The sequence below is a fragment of the Elephas maximus genome, chromosome 11, assembly GCF_024166365.1.
Source record: "Elephas maximus indicus isolate mEleMax1 chromosome 11, mEleMax1 primary haplotype, whole genome shotgun sequence".
NCBI lineage: Eukaryota > Metazoa > Chordata > Mammalia > Proboscidea > Elephantidae > Elephas > Elephas maximus.
The window spans coordinates 113,422,439-113,447,031 of NC_064829.1; the positions used below are offsets into that span (position 1 = coordinate 113,422,439).

A 24,593-nucleotide genomic window follows, 5' to 3' on the forward strand; every position below is an offset into this window, starting at 1 on the left:
TGTAGGCAACCTTCCAAGGGAGGCACTATTACTGCCTGTTCTCGGTTTACAGATGGGAAAACTGAGGCACAGAGAGGTAAAGTAATTATAAAGCACTGCCCTGAAATCAGTTCTGTTCTGGCCCTGCCTTAAAATCAATCACTCTCTCTTATCACCTTACCCTTTCCTTCCCCTTCACATCAGCTAGAGTCCCTGGGTGATACAAATGGTTAATGTGCTAGGCTGCTAACCAAGAAGTTGGAAGTTTGAGTCTTCCACAGGCACCTCAGAAGACAGACCTGGCAATCTACTCCCCAAAAACAGCCACTGAAAATATCAAGAGCACAGCTCTGTTCTTGGAGTCGACCTGACGGCAACTGTCCACCTCCGCCCCCCGCAGAAGCTACTGCAACCTGAAATCGTCTTCTTTGTGTATTTGCTTTTTCTCTGTCTACGCACTAGAACGTAAACCATATGCGCGCAACGGCTGGGTCACCTTCATGGACTCATTTAGTCCTCATTACAGCCATGTGAGTTTTAGTATCACTAGTATCCCATTTCACAGACGAGACGAATTAAGGGATGTTAAAGAGTTGAACTACTTGTCCAAAGTCACACGGTTTATGAACGGAGGAGTAAGGATTCCAAACAGGACACCAGGCTACACAGCCTAAAGCTGTTTCCATGGCACCTGATTTCTCTGTTTACATCACAGAGACAGCATGAAACAAGCAGGGCCTGTATGACATGATCACATTAGGTTAAAAATCATGCTTCCGCATGCAGAAAACATTCCTGGACCAAGTCGTGAACAATGACTACCTCTGGGAAAAAGGATTCTTAAGAGGAAGTGAGAAAATGGGACTTTCGCTTTTCATCTGATACCCTTCTGAACTGTCTGAATTTCATTTTACCATGATCATGTATCGTAACAATAACAATAAAAAATAGATTTAAAAAAAAAAAAAGCTGATAACTGGACTCAATCATTTTGTAATTCAAGAAAGGGAAAGAGTCTTTGAACCCAGAGAAGAAATAAGATGTCTTGGGCTCCAAGGTTTTGAAGTCTGCATTCTCTGTCTCTCTCTGTCAGCTGCCAGCCGGAGGATTTTAACAAAGGAAGAGAAGGTGGCAAGTGTTCTCTTGTGAGGTCATATGCCTCCCCAAATTAGAATTCCAAGTCTAGGGTAATTGAGAGACACTTGCACACACCCTAGATAGTAAATGTTCCTTCCACAAAACCTGGAGGGGATGCGAAGAACCCAAAAATATTTGTCCAGAGATTCTGGAAGGGGACTCACATGCCCCACTTTCCCTGTTGACTGGGCATTTCCCAGGATGCCCTATGCAGTGACGCTATGCAGGAGGGGCCCCTGTGCCAGCCTCACTGGCAAGGGAGGGAGTGGCCAGGCCTGTCAGGTTCAGCCTTCAGCTCGACTCCCAGCAAGAAATGCACACTGTTCCCAAGGCTTTCCTCCTGGGAGGGCTGTGAGAGGATCTGTTGAAAACTTTAAAACGTGTGTTCTCGCCGCCCTAGCAGTTCTTCCTTCTAGAAGTGTGTCCTTCGTGAAGGCCTGGGTGTACAGGGATGCTTCCCGGGTCCTGTCTGTGGAGCAGCTGCCAGCAGGGGCAGAGTGGGCAGACAGCAGAACCTCAGGGCAGTAGTGTGCGTGCGGCTGCTCATAAAGGAGTGGGGTCAGTCGGCAGGACGTGGGAAGAAAAAAAAAAGGGAGGTCCTCCTAAATAACTCATTTGAAAAAAGAAAGGGTATGTGTAGTGTGAGACCATGTTGTAAAACACAGCTTAGCTTGGTATGTGGGGGTTTACCAAACTCTCAACTTCAAGGGTGGAATATATGGGGGTTCACTTTCTACAACTGTTCCTCTCCAAAGCCCAAGAGGCACTACACAACACCATCTTCCTCATCTCTTCTCTGCCCTCAGCCCCTCACCCTGTTCTTCTCCTCCAGCTACAGGCGCCCCTCTGACATTCACTGAGCACACTAGGCACATTCCTGCCGCAGGGTCTTTGCACTGGCTCTTCCCTTTGCCTACAGGGCCCTCTCCAGCTGAGCTGGAAGGATGAGAAGCTACCAGCCATGGGCCGGTGGTGCACTGGTTGAACACGTGGCTGCTAACCAAAAGGCTGGTGGTTCACTCTGTGGGAGAAAAAGACGTGGCAGTCTGCTTCCGTAAAGACTTACAGCCTTGGAAATCCTCTGGGGCAGTTCTGCTCTGTTCTGTAGGGTTGCTGTGAGTCAGAACTGACTCAACGGCAATGGGCTTTTCATGTACATACATATTCAACTAATATTCAATGAGAGTGCTCAGTCAATTCAGTGGGGAAAGGCACAGCCTCCTCAGCAAATGGTGCTGAGAACGTTGGACTTCCTCATGCAGAAAAACAAAGCAGTAAGCGTACCTCACACCACACACTAGAACTAATTCAGAACGGCTCAAAGACTTGAATGTTAAATCTAAAACCATAAAAATCTTTAAAGAAAATACAGGGACAAAGCTACGGGACCTGGTTATTTTTTAACGATAGATTATCAAACACAACAACCGCACAAGCAGAAGAGGCAAAACAGACAATCGAGACCTTGTGAAAATTAAATACTTACGTCCACCAAAGGACTTACCAAAAGTGTAAAAAGACAACCTACAGACTGGGAAAAAAATCTCTGGGAGCTTTATATCTGGCGAGGGTCTAATATCCAATATGTATAATAAAACTTCTACAACTTAACAACAAAAAGACAAACAACCCAATCAAAAAATGGGCAAAGGACATGAACAGACACTTCATCAAAGAGGATATTCAAGCGGCCAGCAAGCACATGAAAAGGTGCTCCCTGTCATTAGCCATTACCTGTTGCCGTTGAGTCGATTCCGACTCACAGCAACCCTGCAGGACAGAGTAGGACTGCCCCATAGGGTTTCCAGGGCTGTAAATCTTTATGGAAGCAGACTGACACGTCTTTCTCCCACGAGTGGCTGGTGGGTTTAAACTGATGACATTTTGGTTAGCAGCCAAGCACTTTAACCACTGCGGCCACCAGGGCTCACGGCATTAGCTGTTAGGGAGATGCAAATCAAACCCACAATGGGATACCACCTCAGCCTTACTAGAATGGCAGTGGATCAAAAAAGCCAGAAAATAACAAATGTTGGTGAGGCTGTGGGAAGATAGGAACCCTTATCCATTGCTGGTGGGAATGTACTACCACTGCAGAAAACAGTAAGGCAATTCCTCAAAAAATTAAAAGGTATATGCCCTAGGGGCCTAAAAGTAGCAACATGAGCAGACATGTGTACACTGACAGTCACTGAAAAAATATTCACAATAGCAAAAAGGTGGAAACAACCTAAGTGCCCACCAACAGAAGAATGGATAAGCAAAATATGGCACATACGTACAATGGGATACTACTCAGCCATAAAGAGAAATGAGTCCTGATACATGCTACAGCTTGGATGAACCTCAAAGATACTATGCTGTGAAGTCAGTCAGTCACAAAAGGACAAATATTGTATGATCTCACTTACATAAAATGAGAAAAATATACAGAGACCAATGGTTATTAGTGGTTACCAGGAGTAGGAAGGGGGAGGGAGAGAGTGAATCATTCTCTGGGAAGTACTGATTTTATGTTGATGGGAAAACTGACATTGATTAAGGGCAATGGTTATACAACTTGACCAATGTCACTGAGATTACTAAATGCTACACCAGAAAAAGAGTGAAACAGCAAATGACGTGCTACATATAGTTTTACAGCAACAACAAAACCCTAAAAAAAAAAAAAAAAAGCAGCTGTTGATTTTACTTAGGTACAACCAAACACTTCATGGGATGTCTTCTTGGTTTGAGGGTTTAGGGTTATGGTTATGTGGGACGATCTAGTCAACTGGTCTAATACATTTCTTAGTCTTTCTGTTCTACCTCCTAGTTTGGTGAGCAGTGCCTGGGCTCAGAAAAGCTTGCCAACAGCCATCCAAGATACAATAACTAGTCTCTACTTGCCTGGGGCAACAGAGGAAGGAGGCCCAGGAATTGGAGAAAGAAATGAACTGCAGGTCTAACTGCATCCATGAACTTTCTCCTTCACCATGAGACCACAAGAAATGGATGGTGGCCAGCTACCACTACTGAATATTTTGATCAAGGACCCAACAGATGGATCCTGATCAAAAGGAGGAAAAATGTGGAACAGAACTTCAAATTCTCATGGCAACTAGACTTGCTGGATTCATTGAAACTAGGTGAAGTCCTGAGTCTACTACCTGGAAACAATTTTTAACCTTGAGCTGAGAGTATGCCATGAAGTAATTTTTAAACCAAACAGCAGTTTAGCTAAATTAGTAAAAAATGCTTGCCTTGAGCACTGCCTTTCTTCAAAGAATTACCCATGAGATCAAACTGACAACAGTAATGCTAAGCACAGATAAGAAGTTGAGGGGGCGGTGAGCCAGAAGTGGTGGCAATGAAATGATTTGGGTAGAGAAAGCGAGAATGATGATACAACGTGAAGAATGTAACCAACGTCACTGAATTTCACATGTAGAAATTGTTGAATGGGTGTGTGTTTGTTGTGTATATATTTCTGTCAAAAATAAAATATTAAAAAACTTTATCACTCAGAAGCTAGCTCTTTTCTCTCTCATTCTTCCTTTCTTTTATAAGAAGCTTGAACGACTTTTGTAAAAGAGACAAAAAACTTACCGTGACACTTAAAAAAAAAAAAAAAAAAGTTAAGCCAAAAGTAGTCAAGCATTCCTTCCCTGCTGTTTTATTTGTGTTCATTTGATAAAATTACCTTCCTGGCTCCCAGGCCTCTTATGAGGCAGTTTCTAATTCTACGGGGGAAGGCTGGCTCACAGAACAAATTGTGCTAGGACGTTCTCCCCTCTCCCTCCAATTTGCACTGTCTCATCTCCTGCAGACTCCATGCCTGACACTGTGAGAGCTGTGTGACCACCTTTAACTGGGAAAAATTCAGTTCGGGGCGCCAAAATGACTATTTTCACTCTTATTCTCCTTCTCCTGAAGGAAATTTTCCCACGTGTCTTCTAGCTGGCAACTTCTAGGCAATGACTTAAAATTATGTTCATCCTAGGTTAAAAAAACAGAAACAAACTGGAGGTGTACATCTCTGGTTTTTCTCCTTTCTTTGAGACGTCTGGTCTCTGTAACTGTCAAAGCCTAATGACCTCAGAGAATAAAATGAACTACTCTACGACTGTTAAAAACAATGAAGTCGCTTTCTATGTACTCATTTGGAACCGTCGCCAAGACACCTGAAGAGAAAAAAAGCAAGTGAAAAAGACGGGAGTGTGTATACAGGAAGTGGCCATGTCAATAAGTAAACGGCGGCGGGGGGGCGGGGGGCAGGGAAGCACACATAACCACAGGTGCTTGGCTGTGTCCACAGGAAGCCGAAGAGATGAAGCAACGGCTGCCTCTCAGGAGGAGAGCTGGGTGGCTGGGGGCCAGGGGACAAAGAGAGGCTTTTTTTCACCACAAACCTATTTGTACTATTTCGATATTTACCCTGTGCATGTTTTACCTGTTTGAAAGGTAAATGAAGAAAACCTTCAGAAGGATGTGCCCTTTCCTTGAGGCTCTGACCGATGGCACTGGGCAAGAGCTCTGAATTGCCAGGTTTCCTGGACTTGGATTCCGCCATCTTGTGGAATTAAGCCACTTACATTAGAAAAGACAGAAACATCACAAAGATTGCTCTGCAGTTTGGATCCAGCTACTTCCTTTAGCTGTGACGGACGTGCCAGAAGTGGAGGACTACCAATGGTTCAAACTTGGCTGGGCCTGATCCCAGCCGACTTGGGGCTCTGGCCTCCAATGGGGGTGGCTCCCTGTGGACTGGGTTAATTAAGCTAATTAACACTGTGCTGGGCCCTGGCTGAGCTGGGGGCTCTGCCAATGCGGCTGGCGAGCAACCTCGCCAGGTCCACAGCCCAGGCAGCAGGAGGATCTTCTAGCTCTGAGAATGTGTGACCCTGGAAAGAGAGCTGGGAGAGGTCAGTGGGGGTGAGGGGCGACAACTCTGCTGTGGGGGGTTGGGGAGGGGCCTTCCCCATTCCTTCCTCAGTTGTTCTGGACTGGGCCCAAAACCAACCCAAACCTATTACCGTGGAATTGATTCTGACACACAGCAACCTACGGGGCAGAGTAGAACTGCCCCACAGGGTTTCCAAGGCTATAATCTTCACAGAAGCAGACTTTCACATCTTTTTCCTACAGAGTAGCTGGTGGGTTTGAACCACCGACCTTTTGGTTAGCAGTCAGGCACTTAACCACCGCGCCACCAGGGCCCTTTGAGCTGGGCCCAGAGGAACCCTAAACCCGAGGAAGAAGGGAGCCCCAGTGCTAGGTGCCAACCCCTAGATGCAGTGCCCGCTACCTGCTGAGGCCCCCGCATCCTCATGCCCCCCAGGATGAAGGCATGGGCTGCTTCCCAGGAAACAGACACTGTGAGCTCAGGACAGGCGAGCACCGCTGCCAAGGAGGCAAGAGAGCCCTCGCTGGCCTCACTCAAGCCCCTACACTTGATTTGCTCGTGATGAAAACACGAAGCCTCGATGTGCATGATGCACAGTGACAGTGGCTCCTGGTGACATCGGGCCCTCACCTGGGGCCAGCGTGCTTCACGTTATGACTGCGTTCATTCCTCCCAGCAACCCTGAGAGGCAGGTTCTAACATAGTGCTGACTTCACGGGTGAGGATACTGATGTTCTGAGAGGTTCTGACACACAGTGACAGTGGGCCAGGATGGGGGCTGAGCAGGGCTGGCGCCAGGGAGTGCGCTCCTAACTGCTGCTGTGGCAAAGGCGGCAGCTGGTGCTTTCCCCTTGAGCATTCACTCTCTCCCAGGTTCCCGGGTGCCCTTCACACCCATTATTTCACCTCATCCCCTCAATGGCCCTTCATGAGGCAGCAGCTCCTCCTGCTTCCCAGATGAGGACTCTTAGGCATTTGAGCGTTACTGGGGCGTGTCCCCCTTCTGCCACTCCACAGTTAAAGTGAGGACAGAGGCCTGCCTGTTCCTGAGGGCCTGCCTCCCCCTCCCCCGGCCCAGGGTCCCCAAGGCCTAACCACGTGTACCTCCAGCAACCGTACATGGTGTCACTGGCCCATGTGACCCTTGGAGGTAAGTGCTGTCAGTGTGGGCTGTTCTCTGGAAGAGCAGAGGCTCATTCCTGGCTGTCCCAGCCTCCAAGACTTCTCTGGGTGTCCAAGAGCTATGCGAGCCTTCCAGCTTGCTGGGGAGGAGGTGCTGAGGTCGGCAGAGGAGGCAGGGCTGGAGTCTGCTGGTTCCTCCCGCTGCTCTGCTGGGCACTAGCCTGGCCTCCCCTGTCGGCCTAGAGACTGTCTGCCAGTCACAGCTGCACCTGCCTACACCCATGCAGTGAGAACTCAATGCTGAGGGCCTGCATGGATTAACATGGTAAATCCTCACCGCAGACCTGGGAAGTAGGCGCTCTCATCCTACTCTGAGTCTCCGGGTGAGCCGACTGGTTGGCAGTTCAAACCTACCCAGCGGTGCCTTGGCAGGCAGGCCTGGAGATCTGCTTCCCAAAGGTTACGGCCTTGAAAACCCTATAGAGCAGTTCTATTCTGTATACATGGGGTCACCATGAGTTGGAATCGACTCGACGGCAACCACCATCCTAGTTTAAGCACAGGGAAACTGAGGCACTGAGGGGCTAAAAAGGAGGTGCAGCTGAAGAGAGATTCCAACCCATGACCCGTATCCCTATGCTGTTCTGCCCCCCAATGGCTGGGAGAAGACAGGCCAATGAATTAAGACTCCTGGGACAAAGCGAGCAGAGATGCCTGGCTGGCCCCCACACAGGCTGAGGCCTGAGGCAAAGGCCAAGCGTGTGGGGCCTCCCGTGCCAGATGCTTGAGGTCCCAGCGGCGTAGAGATTCTCCGTCCTTCGCTAGCTCATGCCACCTTTTGTTCAACAAAGAGAGCACGCATCCAAACATGAGAGGAGACCATTTTCCCCAAGAAACGACTCCTCAGACAACACCATTGCCTAACATGTGAGTGAGTCCTCTTGGAATTGCTCGTGTGAGGAGAAGGGCCCTCAGTTATCGTCCTGGGCTTGAAGCCCAGCTGAGTGACCTTGGGCAAGGTACTTCACCTGACCAGGCTTCAGTTTCCTCCTCTGGAAATGGGGATAAGAGCAGGATCCGTCTCATGGGGCTGCTATGAGGATGAAATGGGGCCAAGTCTATAAGGCCTAGCTGAGACGCAGGGCTCCTGGTGCTGGCTCTGGCCACTCTCACCATCTGGGGAGCACACGGCCTCAGTCAATGCCGGTTTGGGGTGCTTCAGAGGACCCTGACCAGAATCAATCTGGAAAACAGGTGCAAAGTACCAACAGCTCACTGCTCTGCAGCACGGAGTAAATGAGTTAACAGTGGCAGCAAAGGGTTTACAACAGTTCTTGACAGAGTTGTTGCTGTTAGGTGCTGCGCAGTCAGTTCCGACTCAGAGCTATCCGACGTACAACAGAATGAAACACTGTCCAGTCCTATGCCATGCTCATGATCCCAGGCTCCAGCCCATTGCTGCAGCCAGTGTTTCAATCCCTCATTGAGGGTCTTCCTCTTTTCCACTGGCCCTCTACTCTAGTGTCCTCCAGCCCGAGGGGCTCATCTTCCAGCACTACATCAGACAACGTCCCACTGCTATTCATAAGGTTTTCACTGTCCAGTGCTGTCAGAAGTAGACAGCCAGGTCCTTCTTCCTAGTCTGTCTTAGCCTGGAAGCTCAGCTGAAACCTGCCCACCCTGGGTGACCCTGCTGGTATCTGAATACCGGTGGCACAGATTCCAGCATCACAGCCACACACAGGCTACCACAGTACGACAAATACAGGTAAGTTATAAAAATGCGTTCTTATGCTTCGGGATAAAACTTCAGCAACGGTGTATGCATATTTTAGAAAAACGTGTTTTATCTCAAATAATTTAGCTGGGGGTGGAGCAGCTGTCTTCTGGAAAACTGGGTTAGATGACCCAAAAGAGCCTCTGATGCCAACCAACACAGAGCTCTGAGATGCACAGGGAGAGAGAGAACATGACAGCTCCATGAAATGGGGGGGTGGGGAGGGTGGGTGGGTGGGTGGACAAAAGCAGTAATTCTAAATTCATAGATTGTTTTATGTATGTGATTGAAGAGAACATGCCCGTAACTACGTTAATAAATACTGCAGGGAACCACGAAGCCGTGTCAGTTGCACCCCCTAATGTTTCATATAGTTTACCTCTCTTCACACCTGTATAAACCAACCCACTGCTGCTGAGTTCATTATGACTCACAGCAACCCCAGTTTCCAAGGCTACGATCTTTATGGAATCAGACTGCCACATCTTTCTCCCGTGGAGCAGTTGGTGGGTTCGAACTGCTGATCTTTTGGTTAGCGGCCAAGTGCTTAACCACTGGGCCAATATATGAAAAGCCCTCTTTGGATCTTATCATTAGGAAAAGGGGTGTCATCACAAATCCGGTAATACATGGTATTCTCTGAGCTTCTTCTACACGCCAAGCAGGTCCTGCCTGTGTGGGGCTCAGGCCTTACAGTATCTACTTACTGGGGTTGCTGTGAGGATAAAACCACAGTAACGGCTTGTACATTCATTGACGGAGAACCCAGTCTGCCAGGCAGGCGCCGTTCTGTAACCAGAACAGAGGCTCCTGCCCTTGTGGCACCTGCCTTCCGGAAGGGGAACCAGACAGTGGAGCAGGGTGAAGTGACTCGAATGACAGCAGGGAGCTGGGGAGATAGGAGGCCTGTCTGAGGAGGTGGCACTAGAGCTGAGCCCTCATGGAGCCAGCCAGGAGGAGATCTGGAGGGAGAATATTCTAGGCAGGGAGAGAGCAATGTGAAGGCCCTGAGGTAGGCATACATTTGGCGTGTTTGGGGAGTGGTGAGGGGCCAGTGTGGCTGGGGTACAGTAAGCGAGGGGAGGTGGGAGGAGGCGAGGGCAGAGGCGATGGGCAGACCACGCAGGGTCCAGGGGTGCTTAGGAAAGCACGTGGTGCAGCTATGCGTGGTACACCTTCTGTGCTCAGTAAATGTGAGTCTTTACCACCAACCTGGTTGACAGTGGGGTAAGTGTTCCCTGGGGGCAGTCAGAGGCCGCTGGGGTATTAGGCAGGGGAGTGACATGACCAGAATCTGGTCCTCAGAAGTCCCCTCTGGGTCTTAAACACTACTAAGCAGCCATCTAAGATGCATCCATGGGTCTCAACCCACCTGGAGCAAAGGAGAATGAGGAACACCAAAAACACAAGGTAATTATGAGCGCAAAAGGCAGGAAGGGCCACATAAATCAGAGACTACATCAGCCTGAGACCAGAGGAACTAGATGGTGCCCAGCTATGACTAATGACTGCCCTGACAGGGAACACAACAGAGAATCCCTGATGGAGCAGGAGAACAGTGGGATGCAGGCCTCTAAATCTCTTCAACAGACCAGACTTAATGATCTGACAGAGACTAGAAGGACCCTGGAAGTAATGGTCCCCAGACCTTCTGTTAGCCCAAGATAGGAACCATTCCCAAAGGCAACTCTTCAGACAGGGATTGGACTGGACCATAAGATAGAAAATAATACTGGTGGGGAGTGAGTTTCTTGGCTCCAGTAGACATGTGAGACTATGTGGGCATCTCCTGTCTAGAGGGGAGATGAGAAGGAAGAGGGGGACAGAAGCTGGCTGAATGGACACAGGAAACACAGGATGGAGAGAAAGAGTGTGCTGTCTCATTAGGGGGAGAGCAACTAGGAGTACAAAGCAAGGTGGGTATAAGATTTTGTACAAGAGACTGACCAGATTTGTAAACTTTCAGTTAAAGCACAACATAAATTAAAAAAAATAAGTCCCCTCTGGCCAACAGTGGGTTCTAAGTGTGAGGTCAGCGCACTTGCCTGTCAGTAGCCCTGGCGACCCAGGTTCTATATTCTGCACCTCTTTCCCACTGCACTCTGGGTCATCTAGGACTGTGAACAGCCTGCTGCCACTGCTTTATCCAGGTCATGAAAGAAGAGGGACAAAGAGTAGGGAGGATGAGGGCAGAGCCCCGTGCCCCACAGAGCAGGGAGGAGGAGGGCAGAGCCCCGGTGCCCCACAGAGCAGGGGCCTTCCACAGGCTTCCTGGGCTCGGATCCAAGCGCCATCCCTTACCCCCATGTTACCCTAAGCCTCAGTTCCCTCATCTCTGACGTGGGGTCCACCTCATGGGGCTGCTATGAAGACTCAGTGAACTCATTCACGTCAAAGAATCAGGGCTGAGCCTGCTATGTGGCGAATGTTCAACAAATGTAAAAAAAAAAAAAAAAACCCAGTGCTGTCAAGTCGATTCTGACAAATGTTAGACATTAGCTTTTTCTATCTTAAAAACAAAACACAAATTCTCCTAACCACATACTATCTTTTTCCTTCTTTTTAAGGCACAGCTCCTCAGATGAGCTGCTGTCCCTCAGTGCCTCCAATTCCTGACCCACCCTTCTCTCCTGAGCCTTGTGAGTGACCTCAGTGAGGCTCCATCCTATGCTAGGTTTTCTGGCTGCTTTGACCAGGTTCTTGCCCTTATCCCCCAGGACTCCTCTGCCTCACTGGCTGCTGCTCCTCCACCTCCTCTGCTGGCTCCTCCCAGCACAGGACTCCTGGCTGGCGTAAGACTCTCTTCTCAAGCCACACTTCCTCCCTGGGTGAGCTCTCCAGCCTCGTGGCTTGTGCTGATGACGCCTGTACTGGGTTGAATGGCATCCCTTCAAAATTCACACCCTTCCTAGAATCTCAGAATGTGGCCTTATTTGGCAATGGGGTCACTGCAGATGTGATTAGTTAACAGGAGGTCACACTGGAGCAGGGTGGGCCCTCAATCCAGTAAGGACTGGTGTCTTTATAAGGCAGGAAGAGACACAGGGAGAAGGCCACGTGACGACGGAGGCAGAGACCGGAGTGACGTGTCTACAGGTCAGGTAACACCAAGGGCTGCCAGGAACTGCCAGAGCTAGAAAGAGGCAAGGAGGATCTTCCCTCAGAGCCTTCAGCGGGCACAAACCTACCAGCACATTGTGAGACAATGCATTTCTGTTGTTTTAAGCCATTCAGTTTGTGGAACTCTGCACTGCAGCCCTATGACCCTGGCACACCACCCGTTAGATTATGTCCCCCTTCTACTCCCCATCCTTAGAACAGCTGCCAAAACCTTCACAGACGGCCCACACAACCCTGTGTGCTCTGCCCCCGCCACCTCTCTGACCTCACGTCCTACCACCTGTCCCCTTGCTCACACTGTTCCAGTCATGTTGGCCTTCCTCTCCCAGGCCAACCACGCTGCTGCCTCAGGGTCTCTGTGGCTGTATTCTCTTTCCCTGGAATGTCCTTCACCCAGATACCAACAGCGTTGAATGCCGCCTGACCTGATTTTTGCTCTTCCTATTTACCCTACTTATTGTCTGTCTTCCCAGCCAGAATGCCAGCTTCCTGAAGGCAGGAGTCTTTGTCTGTCTGGCTCACAGCTGTACCCTTGTGTGTGGAGCAGTGCTGGCACAGACTTAGCTGCTGAAGGAGTGAGGCACCACCCTCTTCCCTGTCCCAGGGATGCCCAGGTTGGCTCTGGCAGGCAACTCGCTGGGCGACCAGGCACTTACTTCTTTGGGTCAGTGAAGGCAAGTGGCCGTGGTGGGGGCTCGTCAGTTCTCTTCCACCCTGCGGGGTGCTTATTGCGCACAGGCTGCTTGGAGAAGAAGGACTTGGGGACAGAGGCAGACAGCTGGAAGGGGCTGGCCTGGGCCAGCTGGGAGGGCCGAGGAGTCTCTGCGCTGGCAGTTTTGTAAACCTGAGCGGGGTAGCCAGCCCTTGAGCCCATGTCGCTGCAAAGCAAAAATGAAGGAAATAAAAAATCAAGCCCATTCCATGTTTGGCGAACCTGACCTGTTTAAATTTACTCTTGGGAGACAAAAAAGTTCATTATACACGTGACACACGAACACATTATTGCCGTGAAAAATCCCAACAATATAAAGGTATATACAGAGAAAACGTGAAGCCACCTGCATGGCTGCAACCTCCCCCTGGAAATTCCCGGCTAGGACATCCCATTCCTCTGTGGACACACCCCCAGGGTTCCCTTCTCTGGAGTAAGCCTACAGAGGTGAAAGTGGGGGTCCCGCCCAACTCTCTCTCCAGGTAACCATGGGTTATATTTCCTTCTTAACCTTTTCCTATACATTAGAACCATATGTGTGTGCACAATTAGAGAAAAAGGACCTTTTTTCAGGGGATGAGAGAGTTATGTTTTCACATAACTGGGATCATACTAACACACTGTCCCGAAATTTGTGATTTCTTGGAACTTAAGACGATGTTATGCCACGTAACCTATTCACACATCAAATATTTTTTGAGCACCTATTACAACGTACACCATTCCAGCTGATCTAATAAAAACCACTGTTCCATATCCCAAGTGCTGAATTCCTGCTGACTCAATGCTTCAGTGAACCTCGTTCCATCAACTAGGACCCAACTCTTGGGGACCCAAATGCTTACCCTGCTGAGGCAAATCAAAATTTTTAAAGTTTTTAATGAAATTACAATTCCATTTCAAGTAAGGGGTAGCCAGTGAGAAAATTAATGCCCTTGGAGTATAAGTTATTAGTGTATCCTTTTTTGAAGGCCAGTTTAACAATACTAAGAGGTGGGACTTCGTACTAGGGCTGAATGAGATCAACAAGTCCTCTCACCTAAAAGAACAAAATTGACAAAAACAACCACTCTGGCAGTCTGGAAACAGACCAAACATATTAAAAAATCAGAGAAACACTCATGCTTGAAAATTGCTGGGGTTTGGGTAAAAACAATGGGAATCTGTGGTGTTGGGGCTGAGCTCTCTGAACCCCCCACCCAGTCCACTGAATGAGGACACTCTGCCAGAGCTGGGATAGCCCATAGGAAGCAGGAGCTTCTCTGCCACAGTTGAAGGGGGCTCACTGCACTGGGCAGCGGGTCCTGCCCATGCCCAGTGGCTCTGTTGGTGGAAGGCAATCTGGGAGGCCGGCAACAAGGGAGGGACAATGGCTCTCCCAGCCTGAGGTTGCAGTTGTGACTGGGAGAAGCATACTCACATACAGCTAAAACCACAGAGGGCCCAAGGCAGCCACATGCTCCTGGCTGACCCTGAGGCTATGCACAGGAGACTCAAAATGGTGCAATGGAAAGTAAAAGCTGGGGCAGACTTGAAAATGGCCTCAGTATTGAACGCATGCCTTTACTACCCACACATATCCACCCACAGAGAACAGGAGCCTTATTAGCTCCAGGTGGCTGAGCATAACCTCTGTGCAATCACTAGTTGACCTCTAACCTACACAGACAAAGGGTAACCCCTAGGAAGCCAGTCTTAAAAACAACAATCATCGTAATAAACCAAGAAGAGACATCAGCACGTTCACACTGCAGAGGACAGGTTTCATAGATTTAGCCTGAACAAACAAATACTACAAAACAGCAACAGTAACAAGCTTCAGGGGGAAAGCAATTAGAATCCGGAGTTGCTACAATACATTCTCTGACATGTCCAGTTTTTACAACTAAAGAGACAAAGAAGCAAGAAAGTATAATTCATATTCAGAAAAAATAAGCAGACGACACACTGGCTGAGTGTTACCGGAGATGTTGGATTTATCAAACAAAATTCAAAGCAGCTATTGAAAATGCTCAAAGAACTAAATAAAAAAAATTTTACAAAGAAAATACGACAATAATGAATCAACAAAGAGATGTCAAGAAAGAGAAATGATAACAGAAATGAAATTCTATAGTTGAAACATATAACTTAAATGAAAAAATTCACTAGATGTGTTCAAAAGCAGATTCAAGAGTGAAGAGGCAGTGAACTTGAAGACAGATGAACAGAAATGATACAATCTGAAGAACACAGAGAAAAAAACATTGAAGAAAAGAGAACAGAACCTCAAAGGCCTTTGGTTCAGCATCAGGAGTACTAACACACGGGCGAGGAACATTTCAGAAGGAGAGGGGAGAGAGGGGCAAAAGAAACATTTCAAGGGTTCATGTCTGATAACTTCCCACATCTGATGAGAAACATTAACCCACACATCCAGGAAGCTTAACAAACCCCAAGTAGGATAAATACACAGAGATCCACGCCTAGGCAATCAGCTGAAAGGCAAACACTAAGATACATGTTTTGACAGCTGTAAGAGGCAAGGTTCGTCAGGTATAGAGGAGCATCAGTATATTAATGGCTGACTTCTCAGCTGGAACCAGGGAGGCCAGAAGGTGCTAGGACTACATTTTCAAAGTGCTGAAAGAACTGTCAACCAAGAATTCTCCACCCAGCAAAGCTACTGTTGGAAAATGGAGGTAAAATAAAGTTATCACTAGATAAACAAAGGCTGAAAGAGTACACTGCCGGCAGAGCTGCCTTATAGGAAATAATAAAGGAAGTCCTCAGGCTGAAAAAAAAAAAAAAAAAAACACTCCAGATGATGACCTAAGTTCACAAGGAGAAATGAAGCACAAGATGGTTAAGTATGCTGGTTAAAATAAAAAACTCCATAGATTTATTTTTTATTTCTTCCCAATTTCCTTAAAGACATGACATTGTATAAAGCAGTAATTACAATACTATATTGATGAGTTCACAACATACACACCTGTAATAAATGCAGCAAAAATAATACAAAGGAGAGAGGAGGGCATGGAAATAAGTTAAAGAGAAATTGCTATATTTTATTGAAATTAATATTAATCTGAATTAGACTGTGATAAATTAAGATGCAAATTGTAATCCCTAGAGCAACCATTAATGAAATAACTCAGAAAATACTTAAAAAACGTTTAAAACAAATATAAATAGCAAACATTTATTTAACACAGAAGAAGGCAGTCAAGGAAGAACAGAGAAACAAGAAAGACAGCAGACATATGGAAAACAAATAGCAAAATGGCAAATGTAAATCCAGCCATATCGATGATTAAACATAAATGGTTTAAACACTCCAGTCAAAAGACAGAGGTTACTGGACTGCCCTTAAAAAGATCCAACTATCTACACTGTCGACGACTCAGCTACATCTATTAACGGGGCAAAGGCTGTGCACTGGTGGCGGATGTCCAGAGAGCCACTGGAACGCGTAACACTGGGAACGAACATTGGAAGGAAGGCTTCCCAAGGAGGCAGTGGTATCTGCGCTGAGACGGAAGGATGAGTAAGATCAGCCTGACACCTGACCTCTCAGAAATTCACACCACAAAAAAACCTGCAGAAGTGTATGGAACATACAGGACGGTCACTGCAGCCCCATTAGTAATCAAGAAACATTGGACATGCCTTTTAATGGGGGATTTATAGGTTGATTCTGGCATACTGGTGGCATAGTGGTTAAGAGCTACAGCTGCTAACCAAAAGGTTGGCAGTTCAAATCTACCAGGCGCTCCATGGAAATCCTATGGGGCAGTTCTACTCTGTCCTATAGGGTTGCTATGAGTTAGAGTCAAGTCAATGGCAACAGATTTGGTTTTGGTTATTTATATCATAAAAACCTATGCAGCCAATGGAAAGAATGAAGTAGATTCCAGTTTATGGATGAGAGCAGGTATCCCAACTATGGTAAATAAAAACAAGGAATGTGTAAAGCATGACTCTTTTTCTTTTTTAAAAAAGTGTATGTATATATGGAAACCCTGGCGGCACAGTGGTGAAGAGCTACGTCTGCTAACCAAAAGGTCAGCAGTTCAAATCCACCACGCACTCCTTGGAAACTCTATGGGGCACTTCTACTCTGTCCTATAGGGTTGCTATGAGTTGGAATTGACTGGAAGGCAATGGGCTTGGTTTCGGTTTTATGTATATGTACATGTTGTTGTCAGGTGCCGTTGGGTCGGTTCTGACTCATAGCGACCTATGTACAACAGAACAAAAACACTGTCCAGTCCCGCGCCATCCTCATGGTCATCGTTATGCTTCTGTCCCCATCGTTGCAGCCACTGTGTCAATCCATCTTGTTTTTCCAGCTGTAGGTCATGAAATCAATTCAGTGATCCCTTACCATTATGGGGGGGGGGGGGAGCGGGGGGATAAATGAGCAGACTAGAATAAACATGTTAGTGTCCACCACGTGAGGAAGGGGTAATTAGTTTTGTGAAACTTAATTACAGATGTCCATGCTGGGTTGCGATGTCAAACGCTTTTCCTGTTTTGGATAATGGCCAGAATGCCTGAAAGAGCTGGGCTGGAACGGGCTTGGAGAAAAGTCTCTGGAGGGGTGTGCACTAACTGATTATCTGTGGAGGTAGTAACGATGGGAGGACAGGCACAGGATAAGTTCTAATTAAACCAGAAGTGGACACAGGCCACCGGACACCTCCGTCTTCCTCCTGGAGGCAACCACAGTTCACTCTTTCTTCAACAGAAAATCTGTGCACACACCCTGTGCACAACAGAACAGAAACACTGTCCGGTCCCGCACCATCCTCACGGTCGTTGTTATGCTTCAGCCCATCGTTGCAGCCACTGTGTCAATCCATCTCGTTTTTCCAACTGTAGGTCATGAAATCAATTCAGTGATCCCTTACCATTATCAAGGCGGGGGGGCGGGGGGGATAAATCAGCAGACTGTGTGAGAACGAGTGTACGTCCTCATTGTCTGTCTTTTTTGATGGCATACCAGAAGCCTGTTCTGCACCCGGCTTTTACACAGAACAACACTGTCCTGGCCACCTCCCCACATCAGTACATACGAGGCTGCATCTCTCTCTTCAATGGCTGCAGAGGCCACGCAATGAACATACCATAAGGGATTTTAAACCTAACTTGCACTTTCTACTGTACGTATTTCTGTGCCTCATCAACAGGCATATTTAACTTTGGTGAGCTGAAGAAACACAAGAGATGATTTGGGTGGGGGGGGGGTTGGGTGGGGAAAGGAAGGTGGGCTTGTGACCCATTTCTGGCTAGTGAGAAGTCAGGGGTGTGTGTGGGGATGGCCTATTGGGGGGCTTCCTGGGTCCCTGAGTGGATAACTAGCCCTGGAGCCCTCTCTACTTGGGAGATCTTTTTTGTTTAGGAGGGGACTTCTTATATGAGATAATAGGTTTCCTTCAGTCGAGCTGGGATTTTGTTACTTGCAGTCAAAGACATTCCCGTGACTGTCCCTGCCTTCAAGCTCCATACCCTCAGGAATTTCCCCCAGGCTGTTCTCAAGGGCGCAGCCCTGGCAGCACCATGGTTAAGAGCTCCGCTAACCAAAAGGTCGGCTAGTTAGAACCCATCAGCCACTCCTTGGAAACCCAATGGCACAGTTCTACGCTGTCCTATAGGGTCGCTATGACTCTGAATCGACTCGATGGCAATGGATTTGGTTTTTTTTTTTTTTTGGGTACTCAAGATGGTTCTTATGCCCATTCGGGCCTCAACAAATAACTATTCCCCTGAATATGCTGGGAAACCCTGCTTAGTGGTTAAGTGCTACAGCTATTAACTAAGAGGTCAGCAGTTTGAATCCACCAGGCGCTCCTTGTAAACTCTACGGGGCAGTTATACTGTTCTATAGGGTCGCTGTGAGCTGGAATCGACTCGACGGCAGTGGGTTTGGTTTGGTGGGTTGAATATGCTGTACATCTTGACCCAGCTCTCTGAGGAAAGCACCCTGCCCCGCACCCATGGCTCGTGAACCGTGCCAGTTGTGCCACACAGGGTGGAGTTCTGACCTCAACACAGAGTGAACACACTCTCTCTCAAGCACCAGCATGGCCACGAGCCCTTCCCAAGCCTCAGTTTTTCGACATGAAGAACGAGGTGGCAGAGTGTGGCAGCTCTGCCAGGCTTTGTTGCTCACCTGGCCCGGTTCCAATCCCAGCTCCACAGTCTACACACTGAAGTCTTAGGGGAGCCCCTTCCCTCAGGGAGCGTTCTCTCATTGGGGAAGGGTGCAACAACAGTGCCTGCCTCGTGACAGCACATTCCAACGTGCTCGGCACAGGCCCACGGCTACAAGGGGAGGTGGGGGGCGCAGGGGCTGAGGGCCTGGGCTCAGGCAGAACCCTGTGTGTCCTGTTGTGCTCCCCACCCTCACCTTGGACCAGAGACTCTTTGTGCTTAACTGTCTTACGTCTGAAGGGAGCATTTAAGATTTTGTTGGAAGAAAGGTCCTGAGGCTTAAATAAAACAATAAAAGCTATAGGCCAGATGGAGAAATTGCTCCAGTTTTACGAGTGCGCATCATGCTTTTGGTCCATCGAGCCTGGCATTTACTGACAGGGCCTGCTGGTGTGGGGTGACAGGCACAAAGGGAGGGAGGGCAGTGGGGGTGCAGGGCAGGGGCACTGCTGAGGGCACTGAGCCCGTGCGCATGGCCAGGCCCTGTTCTGAGTGTCTTACACGCCTCACCTCATTTAACTGCCCCAGCAGCCCCTCAGGGCAGCGACTACCGTCATCCCTGTGTTTCAGGGAGGGAAACTGAGGCTCAGGGAAAATAAATAACTTGGTTCAAATCATGGAGCTGGTACGGGGTTGTTATGGATTGAATTATGTCCCCTAAATGTGTCAACTTGGCTAGGCCATGATTCCCCATATTGTGGTTGTCCTCTATTTTGTGATCTGACATGATTACCTCTGTGTCGTAAACCCTAACCTCTATGATGTTAATAGAGCCCTGGTGGTGCAGTGGTTAAATGTTGGGCTGCTAACCAAAAACTCATCAGTTTGAATCCACCAGCTGCTCCTTAGAAACCCTATGGGGCAGTTCTACTCTGTCCAGTAGGGTTGCTATGAGTCAGAACTGACTCAACGACAATGGGTTTTTTGGATGAAGTTAATGAGGCAAGATTAGAAAAAGTTATGTTAATGAGGCAGGACGCAATCTACAGGATTAGGTTGTATCTTGAGTCAATCTCTTTTGAGATAGAAGAGAATCGAGCAGAGAGAAAGGGACCTCCTACTGCCAAGAAAGAAGAGCCAGGAGTGGAGCACATCCTTTGGACCTGGAGCCCTGTGCTGAGAAGCTCCTAGACCAGAGGAAGACTGATGATGAGGACCTTCCCCCAGAGCTGACAGAAAGGGAAAACTTTCCCCTGGAGCTGGCACCTTGAATTCGGACTTCTAGTCCCCTCAACAGGGAGAGAACAAACTGCTGTTTGTCAAAGCCGTCCACCTGTGGTACTTCTGTTACAGCGGCGCTAGACAACTGTGTTTGTCAAAGCCGTCCACCTGTGGTACTTCTGTTACAGCGGCGCTAGACGACTGTGTTTGTCAAAGCCGTCCACCTGTGGTACTTCTGTTACAGCGGCGCTAGACGACTGTTTGTCAAAGCCGTCCACCTGTGGTACTTCTGTTACAGCGGCGCTAGACGACTGTGTTTGTCAAAGCCGTCCACCTGTGGTACTTCTGTTACAGTGGCGCTAGACGACTGTGTTTGTCAAAGCCGTCCACCTGTGGTACTTCTGTTACAGCGGCGCTAGACGACTGTGTTTGTCAAAGCCGTCCACCTGTGGTACTTCTGTTACAGTGGCGCTAGACGACTGTGTTTGTCAAAGCCGTCCACCTGTGGTACTTCTGTTACAGCGGCGCTAGACGACTGTGTTTGTCAAAGCCGTCCACCTGTGGTACTTCTGTTACAGTGGCGCTAGACGACTGTGTTTGTCAAAGCCGTCCACCTGTGGTACTTCTGTTACAGCGGCGCTAGATGACTGAGACGGGGTAGAACCAGGGTTCTAGGTGGTCTGGCTTAAGACAAGACGATTTAACCACCACCCTGTACTGACTGTAACAACAACAGTAATAATAAATACGTAACAAATAAAAACAAAACACAACAGCTGCCGGTGTTTTTGGACCCCAGCTACGTCTCAGGCCCTGTGCTAAGCACTTTAAATGCATGATCTTGGCTCATCCTCACAACTGTAGATTCTACTACTACCCCCATTTTACAGATGAGGAAATGAAGCCTCAAAGAACCGAGCCTGACGAAGATCCCACAGTGGTAAGTGGTAGGCCTGTGATGTGGGCAATTACACCGCTCACCCGTCAACCCCAAGGCCAGCTCCGGATGGACCGTCCTCACCTGGCCTGACCTGCTGACCAACCTCGTCCTCTGTCCCTTGTCTGGGACCGGGCGTGAGAGTTGAATCAGTGCCTGGGAGTGGCTAGAAACACTGGCTCAATGTGGGAGTCAATGAGGAGCAGAAGCTGTGGGTCCTCAGAGGGCGATGCAGAGGGAATACGGGGGTGGGTTCATGGTTCAAAACAGAGCCAGAACTCAAGCCCTGCTCACCACCTCTGCCTGGGCTCATGACCTTTGCCCCCCGGCCCTCAGTCTGTTTCCACAAGCAGCAGAGGCAGCCTTCGATCACTCGAGTCAGGTCACGTCCCTCCCCTGCTCCATCTCAGTCAGGGCAAATGGGAAAACCCGCACCGTGGCCCACTAGGCCCCACGTGATCTGCCCCGTCCCCTCTGCCCTCAGCTGCTCCAGCTCTCCCTCTCTGCTCCAGCCACATGGGAGAGTTTCCTCAAACACGCCACAGGCACAGCCACCCAGGGCTTCCGCACCACTCCCTCTTCCTGCAGACATTAGTGGCTCCCACCTTCCTGTGTTTCAGGGGCAGTCTGGGCTCCTCTTTTCAAGCTGACTGTGACTTTCTGAGGAGGTCTGTAATGTGCGACCCCAACCTACTCACTGATTCAAGGACGTTTCCCATAGGCAGGGTGGGCCCCAGCTGATCTCAAGGTCCCCAGATTACCTTTCAGGGATGTGTCCCCAGAAGGGAATCCCGGTGACTTGCAGAGAAGCGATGCCACGTGCTTCCAGCTCACCTGGGAATGCCTGGCTGTGTCAGCGCCAGGCAGCTCCTCCACGTGGCGCCCTGATCTCCCTGTAACAGCTCTGACAGATTGCTCTGGAAGCTGCAGGCCTGAGTGTGTGCTGCCTCAGGGGAGGGCGGGGGGCCAGGTGGCTGCCAGCCCGGGAGCACAGCCCACTGTGGTGCCCACAGCAGGCACTGGCGCCTGGCAGTGTAGCTGGCAGCCAGGCTCCCATAACGAACGTCTGGGGGAGTATCTGCGAAGTCACTAGGGGCACATGCTCTTAAAGGCTGCAGCGGCTTCCACGGCAAGGCCCAGAGCCCAGGGAAGGCCGTGGGCAGGGGCTTCCTGTTTGGGCATGGCAAGGCCCATCCCTTCCTGGCAGCCCTGGCATTCCGCCCTCCACTCCCCTACCTCCTTTAGTTAATTTTCCCCAGAGCAGCCCAGAGTGATTCTTAAAAACATGGCTTCCCATAGCTCCCAGCACCTGACCACAGTCAGTCAGGCCGCCAGGACCTTCTACCACCTGCCTTGCCAGTCCGACCTCTTGCCACTGTCTCCTCTGCCTGGTCTGCTCCAACCTCTCAGGCCACCTTCCCACTCCCAGAGCAGGTCAAACAAGTTCAGCCTCAGGGTCTTTACATTAGCTCTTTTCTCCCTTAGGAACACTGTCTACCTGGCTCACTTCCTCTCTAGCTTCTTTCAAATTATCACCTCCTCTGAGAGGCCCTCTAGGACTCGGCTTACTCTCTGCCCTCTCCCTCGCAGCTTCGTTCTTCTCCACTGCACTTGGCGCCACTGGCATGCAACATGGTTGTTCAGCTGTCTGTCTCTTGCCCTCTCTGCAGCAGCATGTCGGCTCCCGGAGGGAGGGGCCTTACTTTGTTCCCTGCTGTGGCGCAGTGTGTGGGACACACCTGGCACACGTGGGTGCTGTGTGGGGTCGGTGAGCACAACAGTGGGGTTGGTGAGCGCAACATTCTCCTCTGAGCTGTCTAGCTCATCCTACCCTTCTCCTCTCCAAGGAATCTCAAATGCTCCCCCCATCTGCTGCAGCCTCTAGACGGTCGATTTCAACTCACAGTGACCCTACACAACAGAGAACTGCCCTGTAGGGTCTTTACATTAGCTGTTTCCTCCTTCAGGACCACCACCCATGTGGCTCACTCCCTTGCTTCTTTCAAAACATCACCTCCTCTGAGAGACCTTCTGGAGCCGTGGTGGTTCAGCGGAAAGAGCTCAGCTGCTAACCAAAAGGTCAACAGTTCAAATCCACCAGCTGCTCTTTGGAAATCGTATGAGGCAGTTCTACTCTGTTCTATAGGGTTGCTGTGAGTCAGAATCACCTTGACGGCAATGCGTTTGGTTTTTTAAGTTTTTACAGATGCAGACTGCCACATCCTTCTCCTGAGGAGTGGCTAGTGCGCTCGAACTGCCAAACTTGCTGTTAGCAGCCAAGCGCTAACCACTGCATCACCAGGGCTCTCTAGACGCTTAGCAGTCTTAAACGGTTTTCTGGCTAGACCCACCATCTCTGTTCTGGAACGCTCCCTGCTGACACAGCCACAGTTGCTCTGTCCTCCAGTCCAGGGCCCCCCACCCCTTCTCACTCAGATCTCAGCCTCAGCCCCCTCCCTGAGATTTCGCCTCCAGTCTCACCACCCTGCACCCAGCACCCAGCACCATCTTTCAAAAGCACACATCGGGCTGCATCACCTTTCCTGCTGAAACTTCATTGCTGGTCCCCATTTTTGGGCTCAACCCCAACCTCATACAGGGTACTGGAGAGCCCTGTATGGTCTTGCTTCTGCTGACCTCCCCAACCTCCCACCAGCTGCCCCTCGTTCTCTACACCTGAGCCCAGGGGCCTGTGCTCAGTGACAAGATGGGTACCCTCCTCCTCACCTCAATGCCTCTGCACCCACTACTTCCTCTGACAGGTATGCACTCTCCACGCCATCTCTCCCCTTTTGTTAAAATTGTAAAACACCCCATGTACAGCAACGTGTACAAAACATGTATGCGTAGCTTAAGAAATAGTTACACACAAATGGGAATCCCTGGATAGTGCAAATGGTTAACATGCTCGGCTGCTAACCACCCAGAGGTGCCTCGGAAGAAAGGCTGGGCGGTTTACGTCCAAAAAATCAGCCACAGAGAACCCTATGGAGCACAGTTCTACCCTGACACACACGGGGCTGCCAGGAGCGGGAATTCCCGCAGCTGGTGCTTTGGTTCATCGAGCAAACGTCTGTATAACTGCACCCAGGTCAAGAATTCCATCGCCTGCCCCCCTCCCTATCCCTCTCCCCATTCCTTGTACCCTTGTTGGAAACGCCTCCTCCGGGAAATGATCCCTGCCCCAGGGCAGATCAGGTGTCCCTCGTGCCCTCTACCACATCCACTCAGGTCCCAGTGGTCTCCTCCGCAGGCTCCCCCCGCATAACTAATTCATTATGTCTGTAATCACGTGCTTGCCGTCTCCCCGGCACACGCGAGCCACAGCAGCGGGGCCTGTCTGTGGTGTTCGCTGAGCCCCCGGTGCGGGCCCAGCACACAAGGAATGTGCTGAGTGAGTAAACACATGGCGCCGCAGCCCAGGGTGCTGAGGAAGCACAGGTGAGGGCAGGTGCTGAGTGAGCACCTGGGGCTAGGCCTGCCCAACAATGGCGAGACAGACGAAGGTGTCTGCCCACGAGGAGCTGGTGCTGGACAACTGTTGTTCTAGTGTGTTCCAAGGGAG

The 24,593-nt window shown here is 49.5% G+C and overlaps 1 protein-coding gene and 1 long non-coding RNA gene across 8 annotated transcripts in view; both read right to left on the reverse strand.

Annotated features, from left to right (window-relative positions):
* The window catches only part of SIPA1L3 (signal induced proliferation associated 1 like 3), a 292,300-nt gene that overhangs the window by 23,362 nt on the left and 244,345 nt on the right, over positions 1-24,593 (reverse strand). For 6 of the 7 annotated variants that reach the window (XM_049901365.1, XM_049901368.1, XM_049901366.1 and 3 more), the window contains one exon: positions 12,677-12,898. The exons of the other annotated variant lie outside the window; for it this stretch is intronic. In XM_049901365.1, the coding sequence (XP_049757322.1) occupies positions 12,677-12,898 (222 nt within the window). The remainder of the gene's footprint in view (positions 1-12,676; positions 12,899-24,593) is intronic. 7 annotated transcript variants of the gene reach the window in all.
* On the reverse strand, positions 17,710-23,435 carry LOC126085738 (uncharacterized). Its single transcript, XR_007519340.1, has 5 exons — positions 20,594-23,435; positions 20,482-20,537; positions 20,370-20,425; positions 20,260-20,315; positions 17,710-20,203 (listed from the first exon to the last, which is right to left on the reverse strand). It is a non-coding gene; the product is annotated as an uncharacterized LOC126085738 (long non-coding RNA).